The sequence below is a fragment of the Ceratosolen solmsi genome, unplaced genomic scaffold (assembly GCF_000503995.2).
Source record: "Ceratosolen solmsi marchali unplaced genomic scaffold, CerSol_1.0 scaffold10, whole genome shotgun sequence".
Lineage (NCBI taxonomy): Eukaryota > Metazoa > Arthropoda > Insecta > Hymenoptera > Agaonidae > Ceratosolen > Ceratosolen solmsi.
Window position 1 is genome coordinate 24,748,282 of NW_011948412.1, and position 15,130 is coordinate 24,763,411.

At 29.4% G+C, this 15,130-nt stretch overlaps 1 protein-coding gene across 1 annotated transcript in view; it reads left to right on the forward strand.

Annotated features, from left to right (window-relative positions):
• The window catches only part of gukh (NHS actin remodeling regulator GUK-holder), a 146,801-nt gene that overhangs the window by 121,960 nt on the left and 9,711 nt on the right, over positions 1-15,130 (forward strand). Inside the window, 3 exon segments of the mRNA XM_011504759.1 lie at positions 501-982; positions 1,362-1,741; positions 2,647-2,949. Coding sequence (XP_011503061.1) covers positions 501-982; positions 1,362-1,741; positions 2,647-2,949 — 1,165 coding nt within the window.

Below are 15,130 nucleotides of genomic sequence, written 5' to 3' on the forward strand. Positions count from 1 at the left end.
ATAAATTATAATGTAGGTATATTAAAGAATACAATTACAGCTTATGGATAAATAAATCACATTATAATTAAAAAAAGTAATAAATAAAAAGCGTAACAATCATATTATAAAACAGTTTGAAAAATTTAGAATCCTTAAAGAATTTATAATCCTTAAAAAAAAATTTATTCAGTTAATTACACTTTATTCCAAGTTACTAATTAAAATTTTAATTCGAAAATATACATAAAAAAGGAGAACATTATGTAAATATAAGGTTCAAACTTACATATATTTTATTAATCAAGAATAAAAAATTTCTTATTACATACTTTAGTGAAATATTCAAAGTATGTAATTATTTTTATTATAACTTCATGTGTTTAAAATTATATTTACAATTAGCTATTATTATTATAGCTTTTACTATATAAAGCTAATCGTCAAATGAAACATTAACAAAGTGTAGGAAAATCTTCATGCTTATATGTAGACACAAATTAATGTTCTCGTGTCTGCAGGTACACGGTCAAAACAAAAACGGCGGAGAGTCTCCGGACAGTGGTCACAACACCTCATCTTCGCCGGTGGAATCGGCTTCAAGTCCTGCCTGCACCGGGCGCTCGTGTTCCGAATTTGAGTATTCGGAGTCGAGCGATCTCGAAGGATGCGAGCGCATCGAACGAATCCGTTCAAAGACAGCTATCAACACGAGTCGCATACCATCCATGTGCGTGATAACACCACCCAACTCTGATGACGAGCATCATCACCAACGACATAAGGATTCGGCACTAAAAGAAACGAAACCAAGAAAGGACCCGGGCTCCATACTTATGTCCGCTACTGTGGGCACGTCCAAGATGGAAGTCATCAATGGTCAAGACAAAAATCTGTACGCTACAGTTCAGACGGTGTTGACCTCGAGCGAAAAAGGTTTGTCAACGATTTAAACGACATGTTTCTGTAAAATTTCAAACGTGCTTAATTTAAATAATAATAAATGGTATTTATATTACAAGTAAGCATTGCAACGCACATGTTTTTAATAATTTATAGTACTTGAATTCGTGGTATGTTTATTTAGTAAACGCGCGTCTTATCCATCATTTCACCGTTCGTACACTTTAAAGGTAAAATTATTAATATTAAAATAGTAAAATAATAAAGATAAATATTTCGATAATTTTTATAGACTGAAAAATTCGACGAACTTATTGGAAGTAAGTTTACGTGAAAACGACTACTTTTACGTCGTTTCATGTAGTATTCATACTCTATTTCAAGAATTTTTTTCAATTTATTACCATTATTCACGAATTATCTATTCATATTCTTATAAAGCCTTAAATCTGACTTGCAGCAGTTACGGTACCGATTACAAAAGTCAGCCCTTTGAGCGGTGTCCTGGGTAAGCTCCGCGGCGTTCTACCAGGCAGGAAACACCAGTCAAAGTCGAATCCGAACAGCCAGGAGGCGTTGCATCAGCAGCAGATAATCGAGGCTGGAGACTACGTGACCATTGCCGACGTGAGAAATAATAACGACAAGAGGCAGCCGAGAACCGCCACATATGCCAACGCGGACCTCTTCCAACGCGATGCCGAGTACGTGAGCCTCAGCGAGCTCCCAAAGAAGCAGGACTCATCCCTTGAGAGGCGCCGCCAAGGTGCCAGAGTTACCTTGGACTCCGAGGGCAAGGTAGTCTATTCATCGGACAGCCTGAAAAGGAGGAAGGGAGCCCACACGACCTTCATCCCAGGTACATTGAAATATTGAATATAATATTTGCGGTTATTATAATTGGTATCGCTAGTGTTACTGACCGCGTCGTCGGTATAGTAGGTCGCACATTTAAAGCCATACGTCTACCCAATATGAACAGATTATTTTGCTTGGAATTGTTCGATGCAATTTTTGAACGCCTATACGGTAAATAATTTATCATCAATGTAATCAATAATTGTAAACAAGCTTTGTAGACCTCAAATAGCTAACAATATTAACGTCTTTTTTTTATCTAATACGATATTTTCAGTATTTCTTTAATTAAGTTTAATATAGTAATTTAATATAACATTGAAACGCTTTTGTTTCAATATCATAATATAAATATCCATAATAGTACGAAAGTCGGAAAAAATTGTTTGCACCAATAAATAAACTATATACGCGAATGTTTATATCTTTGCATCGTTCTTATTCAACTTTTGAAGTGAAGTTTAATAATTATTGGATATGCACTCTTATTATGTAAATTCAATTCTATTACAACATATTGAGTAGGGCGTATCACTAAATAAACTGGACGATTATCCGTACGTATGTTAGTTCGACATAGCGGCCACCATATTATAGCACAATACACCATTAATGTTGAAAATGCAACAGTTCATATAAACATAAATAGTTACAAGTTTATGTGTTTTTTTTTATTATTGATTAAACATTATAATAGAGAATGCATCTTTGTTTTATTTTAATCTAATTACCTTTTTTATAATGTATCGGTCGATTTTCAATGGTTACGTAAGTTTCTAATAAAAAATTTTTACAATTTTGATACACATATAAAGTAATGGCCTGTGAAACAAAAATTCTTCTATTACTTGTACACCATAGCAAGAGGACTGATAAAACTCACACAACACATCTTAATCCTTGCAGGTCCGTTTGTTAAGGAAGGAGCATCCTCGCCGGCCTCCTCGCCACTTCTGCGACGTAACAAAGTGACGCCTCGGACGGTGCAACGAACGACTACGAGTGCCGTTGACGGTGAGGCGCGACTAAACTCCGACATTTCCGTAACTCAACAACAGCCAGGCAAAATCATAATCCGGGCGACCAAGTCGCCGGAACGCACGTCAAGCCCAGACTACATACGGACGCCATTGACAGTTGTTGGACCGAACCTGACTTCAGGCGGTCAGCGTCAAGGCGCTTATGTCAACGTCCAGGGCGGCGGCGAAGGTAAGACAGCGACCGGTTTCCGTAAGTCGCTGACGAGCACCAAACCACGGGTCAACGGCACCGCGCGTACCTCTAAAGCACCCCGCGACGAGATCAGAAGCCTTGATTCCAGAGCCGCGGACGGGAAAACGGGAAAGCTGCGCGCGCGGCACCCCATGAGCCTCAGGTTCCGAGCGCACAAGCCTAGTGACTCCCTCGAGCGCAAGGGTTTACGCTCAAATCCTCGCATTAAAGCCGGCCACGCCGGACTCTACCCGGCGAGTCTGCGTGAAAGCGGTAATACTCCCAAGCTCACGAGACGATTGCCGCTTGTTGAGCCCGAAATTAAACCCCAGTCTCGGTCTCAGCCCTCCGAGAGTCCAAGAGACTCGTCTGAGGAGGCGCCGATTGCCGATACAACGCCCCGCGTCGAACGCAAGCTGAAGCGTAGCGAAAGTTACCGTATGGCTAATAGCCCAATCATGTTCATAAAGAAGCTCGGCAGTGGCTCCTCCTCCAATTCCTCAGCTGTTACATATGATAAAAACGCCCAGCGTATCTTTCGAACGGCCTCGGAGGAGCTGAGGGAGGACCTGCTAAAGGAGCGAATTAATTACCCTGAGAGTGTTGCTAGCCCCGAGCCTGAAGCCAGTGTCTCGGATGCAGAGGAGACGCCAGCAGGCGTCAACAGTTTTCAGTTAACTAGGAGTCCAAGACCGCGGCCGATCGACCTCGAACCCACCAGAGTTTTGAAGTATTCGGGCACGGACACGGAAATCTGGTGATTGACCGCGTGCACCTATTTAATTCTAATTGTAGACAATGTAGAAGAAGTGGCTTTAATTATGCCTCAACAACCGGCGAAAGCTGAGTCAATGTTGGATAGAGATTGTAATAATAGTCGCTCGACCTGGGTATTCTTATTTTGATCTAATTTAATCTGGTGCATCATAAGTATTTGTCTGCGTGTGGGATTACATTTCTATCTATATTTCTCACAAAAAGCTGTTAAATACTAATTTTCCATTTATGAAATTTAAATTTAGATTGTCTTTTTAAAATAAATCGCATTTACTTACAAATGCATTTGTGAACACGAAGGGTGTATTTAGAAATGTCTTAATAACGTTTAAAAGTGTATGAAATTAATTAGTTCATAGCTTCATTCTTAGAAATTCTTAAGTACGATTGTACACAAGATGAAGTATATCTATATTAAATAAAAATTACCAAATAATAGATTCCGAAACAAAGAAATGAATAATCCTTTAAAGTTACAGAACAAAAATTATTTCTAGTATTATCTGAATATTCTTATCTATAAAAATAAATACGAAAGTTTAAATATAAATAATGTTTACATCATACGATTTTAATCAAATGGTAACATTTAATCATAGTAATAAAGTACATCAATACGTTTATAATTGATTTTCTTAATGTAATCTCGTGCATATACTGTTTAATTAGAAACATACTATGATTGAAAAATAGGAAGGAAATTTACTCGATGAAAACTATTATATGCTCGAGTTAACAACATCAATCAATTTTATTTTTACTAAGTTAAATAAAAAATTGCGTTTATAAGTGAATATTAAAATTAAGATATCCAATTTTATAAAAATATTAAGATATTTATAATACAAATGTATCTCGTTAGGTGTAATAGACTCACTTATAATTAAAAGATATATTAACTTTTGTTCTTAAATTAATCATTAGACGTTATAAATTAAACTTTCATTTTTTAAACCGATAATAATCAATAAAGGTGTTTCATTTTCATACTAAATAAATTAATTGATTCAAATGATACTGAATTACATTTATATTATTATTTATCCATTACTAAACATAAGGTTTGCATTTTTATTAAATGTTTTTATGTATGACTATTCAGAGGGGCTTATATCGCCCTGAATAAATTGCGGATCAATAATAGTCACGTTTTCACACGCTTGCCGTTGTACATTGTGCATACTGATAATTTTATCAGGCTTCCTACACTCTCAATCATAGTTTTCCTTTCCTTCTTTCGAAGTCACCCCCCCACCCCCCCTATCATTTGCACAAGCACGCACACAAACATTAATGTCCGACTACATTAATCTCCACTTTCTTATCACTTATTGTTTTACTATTTTACGTGTCGTTCAACAAGCTTTGTTTCTCAGAATTAATTTTTCACTTTCCTTTTTATTCCACTTTGATATTAGAAATTGCTTGACTGACAGCACTAATTTGCTTGCTTTTCAGATAAAATGAATAGTAAAAATGAATATTGTTGATATGGTTATGTGTCTTTCCTTTAGCTATTTTTTTTATGATTGTTAATGGGCCACGTCAATCGTTATTTAAAGGATACTTTTAACAACTATTATTCATCTGTACTTATTTGAGGAAGAAATGTACATAGGAAGCCGGTATAATAACTATTTCTTATTACTGTGCATCGTTCTAAATTACCAAATCGATGATAAATAATGTTCAAATTTTTTCCAGTATAAATTACACTATAGATGTCATATCTTTCATTCCATATTGTAGATGAAGTACAATACAAACAAAAAATTTAACAAACATTTGCATTCTTAGCTGTATAATATTAGTATTGAAAAATAGGATCCAGATTAACTTCATCATCATCCTTCTATTTCACTTTTCGTTTCTTTTTCATTTTCTTTAATTCCATTGAGTGATGCAAGTCGTATATTTTCCAGTGTATTATCTTACTGATTATGTTAAAAGAATCCGGTTAACCCCAGCGACGTTCGTTCAACAAGGTTAACAGATAGCTCAAAGAAATTCTTTGCGCTATGTTCTTCCTCCATTACGTTATTCATTTATTACTAATGTATTATACAGTAGATTATCGCATTCCTATAAAGTATATAATCGTGAAATTTTCAAAAAATTAAATTTTTTATTTTTTCATGAATGCTTTACATTTGCACTTCTCAAATGTTTTTAACTAAAATTTGGCTATAATTGTGTATACGTATACAGATTATGTAATTAATAACAAAATAAACAATTAGTTAGAGATAAAGTTAATTTAATATTATCGAATTATATTAATATTTATCGAATCAAAATATATATTAAATGTGTCATTTGACACTACATTATGAACATCTAAGTTATTAATTACACTCCTGTCCAAGATGTAATAATGATCGACTTTTCAGTCAATTTAAACAAATATGATTTATTGAAAAATATATTGAAAATTTTAAGAAAATATTTTTTTTTTTAAGTAAAAATTTCAATGCTTCAAAATTTAATATTGAGTTAACTTACTGAGATCTACTTATTGTATGTACTTATTGTGTAGTATTGTCTCTCTTTTCCTTTTCAAGATCATCAAGTTAACTAGTATGACATCCAAGTTTTACCCATCATTGAATTTTAATTGCACTCTCAATTCTTCTCTTATAATAATAGATCATTACTGGATAAGCAATACAATATCAGCGCTTTTATTGATTTGATTATTATTTGCATTCTGTGTTTCAAATCGTCGCGTTAAGGTTTCTCTTATTATTTTGAGTATATCCTTTAAAACAAGCGATTTAGAAAATCTTTACTGTTCTAAGTTCTTATAAATAAGTTAACCAACAATTTTAATAAGTATTAAAAATTTTAATCTTTAATTTCGAATTTTTGTTCAATTTCCATAATGGAAATTATTGTATAATTGTGGCATTTTTAATCAAGTTAAAAATTCTGGAGTAAATAAAAAAATCATTTTTCAGCATGTAATAAAGAAATCCACAGAATCTATTGAATGCAAGTTCAATAATTAGTATAAGCATGATATCATCTGGTGCCACTTGGCAAAAGTAGTTCATGTAGTATGTCGTATATCTATTTAATCTATTCAGATATTTATGAAAAATTAAACACAATTTCTATATATATTGATATTAGATTTAAATAGTATCTTTAAAATTTAGATTTAAAAAGTAGATAAAGCGTCAGATGATTTAAATAATGATGATTCAGGTAATGTTTCTATTCATCAAATTGTAATTAGTAGATAACATGTTTATCGAAAAAAGTTGACCATCCTTTGTGCTACCGAAATAAGACAAATGGGATTATAAAGATTTAAACTGTTATATATCATCTTTCGGAGATTAGGAAATAATTATCTTATCTTGGACATCGGTTGATGAAGGCGTAGAAAGAAATAGTTTATGTTATTGAAATATGCTTGATCGATAAAATTAGAATAAAATGTAATTACATACAAAAAATAAACGATTCTATTTGCGTAAGTGTATCATCCCATGTAATTCTAATTATTATCGCGCCAAACCGAGGCTAATTGATATCAAGTATCACGTCCTTCGCGTTATGTATTATTAACCTGTTATTGTAAAATTGAGGGACGATATACGCAGAGATAAAATAATATATCGGAAGCGTAGTTAACGACTCGTAGAAAGACTTAACAACTTGTGGTATTAAATACGTTCTTGATCCATTACTGAGGAATTCAAATGCTTGCCAACCAATTTTAATCCCGAATTTTAAGCAAATTTCAATCCCAAACAATGGTTATCAAGAAAGCTAAAAAATAAATAAATAAATATTAATTAATTTATTTAAATTTTAAAACATAAAAGGTTTATATATCTAATGTTAAAGTTGAAAATTATCTGGATCTATTTAAACATCTGAAATTCATTGAAGTTTTTACTAATACCTATTTATATTTTAAAATTGTTTAGTAGATTTCAAAATTATAACAATATTATATGAAGAATTACTGATTTAGAAAATAAGCATTGTCAACAACTGGTAGTAAAATGATTTATTCGAACTATTTAATAAAGTCAACTTAAGTATTTTCACTTATATAAAGTACTAATAAATCATAATCATAATTATAATTATTTTCTGACGTTGACGAAATAATAAAATTCAAAAATAAAACAAGCATTTATCATTAATTCAATGAACTCATCTTGTTTACTTCGTATTGCATAAGGATATATATATATATATATATATATATATATATATATACAATTATTCTCAAAAATTTGTTTAAGAAAGCATAGATCGAATTATTGGTGATGATGTCATCCATACGTGATTGTCATCTAGTGATAAACAGTTGTTACACGTTGTTACAGAATTACACGACATCGGAAACTTGTGCATCATATTGAACCTTCCTAATCATTTCTCGTATAATAATTAATATTATGTAGTTTCTAGCTTCGATACCAACTGACAAAAGAGTATACACAATTTACGAATAAGATCTCAATTTAAAGATAGCTATCAAATATATTAGATTTGGGTTACAGATATTGTGAAAATATCAAATTGCGAACAAATACCATAGAAAAGAAGTAGAAGAGAGTAAAGAGGAATAATTAGATCAAAGAATATACATTAGGATTTACGAATGCAAATGAATTAATCTAATCTGTTAACAATAAGTACAGATTAGTCCTCGTTGCACTTAAATTCGTTTTAAGAAGAGTGAACATATTTCCTTATAGAACGAAAAAAATTCTTTATGTAGTAGCGTCGCTTATATTGAACTTACAATGATGTCTTTACAACTACCTACTTTTATTTATTTATTTTTTTTTTTTTTTTGTATAGTGAGCTTATCTTTATTTTCTAACTTTAATCTTAGATCAACGTCATTTTTTGTCAATTTTAAAGTATTTTTAATATTATTTCTAGTTTCTCAATTTGCCCATACATGAAATATGTATTATTTTAACGCTAATATACCTTTTACGTTAGAAAGAATAGTCTTGTTGCGAATCAATGTTTCATGGAGAGATTCAGATAATTCCAGAACCAGTTCTTCATCAGCAGAGTTCCTTGTTGCTGCTTAAATTTTTGAGTTATTTTACTAGAAATTACATAGGCCCCTAATAATTTTTATCCTTAATGTTAATTTTCTTTCTTTCGCATGTCGATGAAAAGTGTCAAAGAATATAACTATGGTTGAACTATGATAGTTATAATTGTTTTGAAAAAATTTATTCAAGTAATAAGGCGTATGTGCGCGATAGCTTTGAAGTATTAATTTATCAGATACAGAATCAAATTACGCCATTTAGTTAATAACTATAACTTTGATGGTGAAAAAAAGGTTTCTTTATAGTCATATTATAGAATTCGACTTGAATATAAATTTAGAATTATTTGAATCTTCGAATTGCAATTTACATGCAAATTAGCAATATTTTTTAAATAGTCAAATGGTAATTTTTTTCTCTGAATAATGTTTATTACTTGAAGCTATACTTTGCTACTAATAACCCAGTGAATCTCCGATAAATTTCAACTAAATTCGTGGCCTTAATTTTCTTATCCATTAGATTATAATCTAACAATTACAAAATATATGTACAGAATATTGTAATATTATTCTATTTATATAATTGCGTACTATATATATAATCTATTAGTATTTAAAAATTTTAATTTGTTGCATAATTTGCTATGAGTTATTCTGCAAATTTGAATATATCGATTGCACCTATGTTTCTGTACTACCACAAATAATGAAAGCAATTTATTAGAATTATCTACATTTTATATTACAAAGTTCGCTTTCACACTTACACTTTCGATTATGAATAGCAGGCTTTGTCTTTGGGATAGTGGCTTCAGGATCAATAGAACATTCGACTGGAATTTTGTAAACATAGCCAATACATATTTCATGCCATGATTATTTATTATTTTGAAGTATATTTTTAAGGATTTTGAAATACATCTTTCTATTACTCAATTAAAATATAGTTCCGCTGAGAAATACGTTAAGCAAGTGGTAGTATTTAGCAATCCAAATCATTGATCGTTGCAAGATTAATTATACAGCCTTAAAGAAAAAGTAACTGTTTATTGATATTCAATAAGTTATAATAGACTAGCTTTAGATTTGGTTATCTAGCATGATTTTATATCTGAAAATATACTTTCTCATAAGAATATTTAAGGATAATTGATTATATAACTTTCAGAATCATTGCTGTTTGTAAATTATAAATACCTTTTCCACGAGCAACCTGCATATCATACACGATGCCCCCATTTTCTATACCAATCGAAACTGAAAATAATTACTGTAGTTTCAATAGGATATAAATTTTCTATATTGAATATAATCTAACGTTTTCCATATTTACTCCTCATGTTAGTGAATGACAAAGGATACGGTGAACAATCACATCACTCACCCTCACTCAAAATAGTAACAAATCAGGGTTCAGTAACCCCTTGAATGCAATGGTATCTTCCGTCGTGGGTTAATTACCCAACAAGCAATCACTATTGCGTCAGATTCGAGGGGAAGTGAATAGAAAGAGAGAGAGAGAGAGAGAGAGCGAGAAAGAGTGAGTGAGTGAGTGAGCCACTATAATTTTGCTTATCCCGCTCGCGAAACAAGGAAAAAGCTTCTGTATTACGTATGCACTCAAGCCCTTGATGAAGGTGGGGGATGTTGACGATGAGCGGGAATCATGTCGGCAGACAGATAGTCGCCGCAACTCAACGGCAGTCGGTACATGCGAATCGTCGTAGTCACGGGCTCTCGTCCATTCTCAGCAAACACATATTTTTTGATCTCTTGGTAACATGTTGGCGAGGCATCTGCTGTTTTTGGCGACGCGCCGACCTAGTAAGTCAACCACCGAATCTTCATAACTTGATCGGCTGTGCAAACAATTTTCCGTCTAGGGAGAGTACAGTGGGCCTTTAATTAAGAACGATTAATGTTTACTCAGCAATGGTTCGATAAAAAAGAGATATGGAAAGGAAGTTCAATTTTATTTAATGGTGCATTGGTTTCTGAACTTTTACAGACTACATTTCAAATACAACTGATGCATTTCCGCTTTGAGTATCATTCGCGTTCCATATGTTTTTTAGTAAACCATTTGTTCGTTTTTATTCAGAATTGAAATAGGGAAAATTCATTTTGGAAATTAGTATCTGCATTTATTTACATTACTGAATGTTAGACATTTCTACAGAAGATATTATTATGTTTTGAAGGATCTCATTTGACATTTCACTTACATCAATAAGCGAATACTTTTGATTATGTTTTTATAAAAAATTTTACCACGATATTTTAATTATAATCGTTCCGAATATAATTTTGATTTTAAATTTTTTTCATTGACAAATAATTAGTAATAGTTTACAAATTGTTGATGATTGATTTGAAAATTGACTGGAGAATGAATTATATTAGTCTTCAATAAAGTTTTCCAAGTCCACTACCTGCCTTTCGTTGACAATAATTTAAAATTAGAAAAATAATAATTCGACAATAGTATTTTTTAAAATTCACGGTTTAAATATTATAGAGAGAGAGAGAGAGAGAGAGAGAGAGAGAGAGAGAGAGAGAGATAGATCAAATTTGAATTAAAATCATTGTTTTAAAACGTTCGTTAACATACTTTATTTTTTATCAACACTTCTCGTTTAACAGTGCTTGATAAAAATAATAAATATTATGGTCTTCAGTATTTTTTATATTGCGTACAAGCGTAAATACTTAAAAGTGGATATTTATCTTACATTTCTTTTATAGCCAGATAAATTGAAATTAATTATTTCGTATCGAAATATGTGATCTAATAATTTCTATATATTTTATTTGTTACACCTGATGCTGCTGTACAATATTTTCAATTGTCGATCAATTGCCGATGTACGAAAACTATGTAAAATTCATGGAAAGATAATTTATATAAAACAAATAGTCTCTAATTATTTATCATTTTATATGTCATAACTGTGATATAATCACATTTTATTGTATTAAACCAAATATGCTTCCGATATATAAAATTAATTAAAAATGTTTATAATTATCAACAAGCTAATGTCCTAATTTTCAGCCAGTTTCTTTACATATCCATGTAGGATCCACTAGTGCATGTCCGTAAACAAGACACACGCGTATTGAATTGTCCTGCATCTGTATAAGCTGGAAAACTTAAGAAATGTTTGGACTGTTCTTACATTACTTTTATCGACTTTATAAACATGATCCTTCTCAGAATTAAGAACAACTTAGAACTTGTCAGTTATTCTACATTTTAAGAATTTTAAAGCATTTTTCTTATCTCATAAGCGTTAGAAGTTCGTTAGAAATTTAGTTAAATGCAAAACATTCTTATTAAGAAATAATTTGTTCATTAATTTTGATTTTTATTGAATTATAAATAATAAAACTTGTAAAAAGTACCTTGTATTGGAGTGTCAGCGGTTCAAATGAACTTAGATGGTTTGTTAAATGTATATTTGCTAAAATTTAGTAAGTAAATACCAAAAGACCGAAGCAAAGACTGGAACTAAAAATAAAATGTAAAATTTGATCTTCTTAACTATATTCCATATACATAATATTTCATTGATGCGTGACAGCATCAATGAATCATGCTATCAGGAAAATAATATTTATTAATTGTGAGATATACGTTGAAAATATATTTTAAATACTATATGACTGCTTAAATTTTTGTAGTCAAAGAATTTTTATATTTTATATGCCATTTTCATTGAAATTCAACTTCAAAAGTTAATAAGAATTTTTGATGATATTAATTTATATGTATCATTATTTCGCTTGTGAATATTCAGATTATAACATATAAAAATACCATAATTTGTAATTCACAAATAACGATAAAAGATAGTAATATAAGAACGGCTAATCAATTAGCCAACATTTTTTCAGTATGCAATTTGTTATAACTCACATATAAATATCATCAATAATGTTGCCATTATTAACACATATGCTACTGCATTAAATAGGTACTTGAAAATTTTAGTAAGAAATAATAAAAACATCGTAATGTTACGTCCATTCATTTCAATCTAATGCAATAAACGGATCACATATGACTACCTGTTTTTCAATTTTAATTTTTAATTCAATATATTAGGAATTTGGTAAACATTAGTAATACAATATTTTATATTCATTTCTAAAGAGCTAGTGTTCTTCGAAATTACTTTTCCCATATAATACGCATAAGTCTTTATTTATTTTAAATCAATTTATAATTTTCATCACTAGATAATTAGGAATTCAAAGATTATTTAATCTTAATTTGAGTTAAAATAGTTTTCACATATTTATTGATAAAAATTAATAAGGATATATCGATATACTACTATAATAGATTAATTAAAAAATATTCTTATTATTATTATTTAACTGATTTATAACATTATTAATGCAATATTAATCATATTTGTTTTCAAATGCATTCAGTAAAACTAAAAGATAAAAGCAAATTTAAACAGTATACAAAAATAAAACTTTATTTTTATAGAAAAGCATCGATAGTATTGTGCAGTATTATAAAAATATTGAAAATCTTTATAAATTGACTAAAACTTCTTTGTTAATGCGTCATCGATTTATTTTCATCATACAATTTTTTATATTTAAAATTCAAAATTCTTATCAAGCCTTGTATTAAGTCTGGTCATAATTATGATTCTTGTCATCGTTCAACGAAAGATTTAAATTTTCATCTCCCTCATTTACATATAAGTTTTATAGTATTACCATCGTGCACCGAATAATATATGTTACATATATTATTATTACATACATAAAATAACAATGTAATAAAACACTTTGATATGCTTATCACTTACTTTTAATTATTACTATTTAATTGCTCTTGAAGATGCAAACAACAGTTTACTAGAAACATAGGATGATTGTGAGTTTCGATCTTACGAAATCGTCTAATTATCAAGAACGTAGATTAATATAAATATATATATATATATATATATATATATATATATATATATACATATATATAAATATAAACAAAATAAATCAGGTAAAGTCATTTATTTTGAGACTATTTGTCTGATCTGGAATACAAGGAATGCAAACTCATTACTTATTTACATAATACTAACATACTAAAATAATAAAATATATTGATAATACACGTTCACAATAAATGTGACTTTATATGACTACATTAAATGTGCAATTTACTATACATATGATAAGTGGATTTGGGGAATTCATTGTGTTTGACAACGATATAGAAGTATTGTTTATTATCTAAAAATATATTACTTGATTAATAACAAATTGAGAAAAAATGATCTTACTAACAAACCACAGAACATTGAAATACATATACATACATTTAAATATATATTATCGTGTAAATATAAATTTAAAAAACAGATATAGATTATTACTAATAAGGATTTTATATTAAAATTAAAAGATATTTTTGTATAAAGGCCTACCTACAATATCGCGTCAAGTAATAAAATTTTTTATTTTTATTATTTTTTATGAAAAAGTTTGATTTAAATATTACGACAATCCTTTCGATATTTAATTCTATTCTTAAATTCTTCATAAAAAATATGATTAATTGTTTTTATTTTAATATCTGCATTTTTAAAAATTTTATTTGCTCTTGAAAGTAAAAACGATCCAAATACAAAATCTTTGAATGAATGTTTAAAAAATATTTATCAGAGTCTCAATATAGAAAATAATTTCATTTGTAGTTTGAATATTTTATAGAATTATTTAAAAATTAATTATTTAACACGGTATCCACTGTTTTTATACTTAAAATCTTGATAAGTTATGATTAAATATTTTTAAAATATAAAACCGATTCACATAAATATTTGTATTACATTATTATATTTTTATATAAACATATTAATATTTCATGGGAAACTAGTTTTTTCACAAATAAACGAAACAATAATTTTTAAAATAATGTTTATTTCTTCTTCTTTATTATTTTACAATGTAAAATAAATGTTATATTATTTTGTTACTATGGTATCATTCGATAATTGAATGATGAAGTGACATAATTATAACGTTCTGTATAACATTCATCTTATAAATTATTTTGGAAAGCTCAATTTGAAAAATATTGAAAATTAAAAATATATTATAAACATAAATAGAGAATAGAAATAAAAAATGACCATGTATTTTCATGAATATGTGACATACTTTTTACACCCAGATCGGAAATACATTGACTTAAATGTCTTCTACTCTAATCTTGCTATTTCGTAATTCAGATAAACAAAATAAAATTATGTTAATATAGTTAAAGTGCTAATATAATCAACAAGATCATCATTAGATATGCTCGTAACAAGGAAAATAAATGAAAATAAAAAA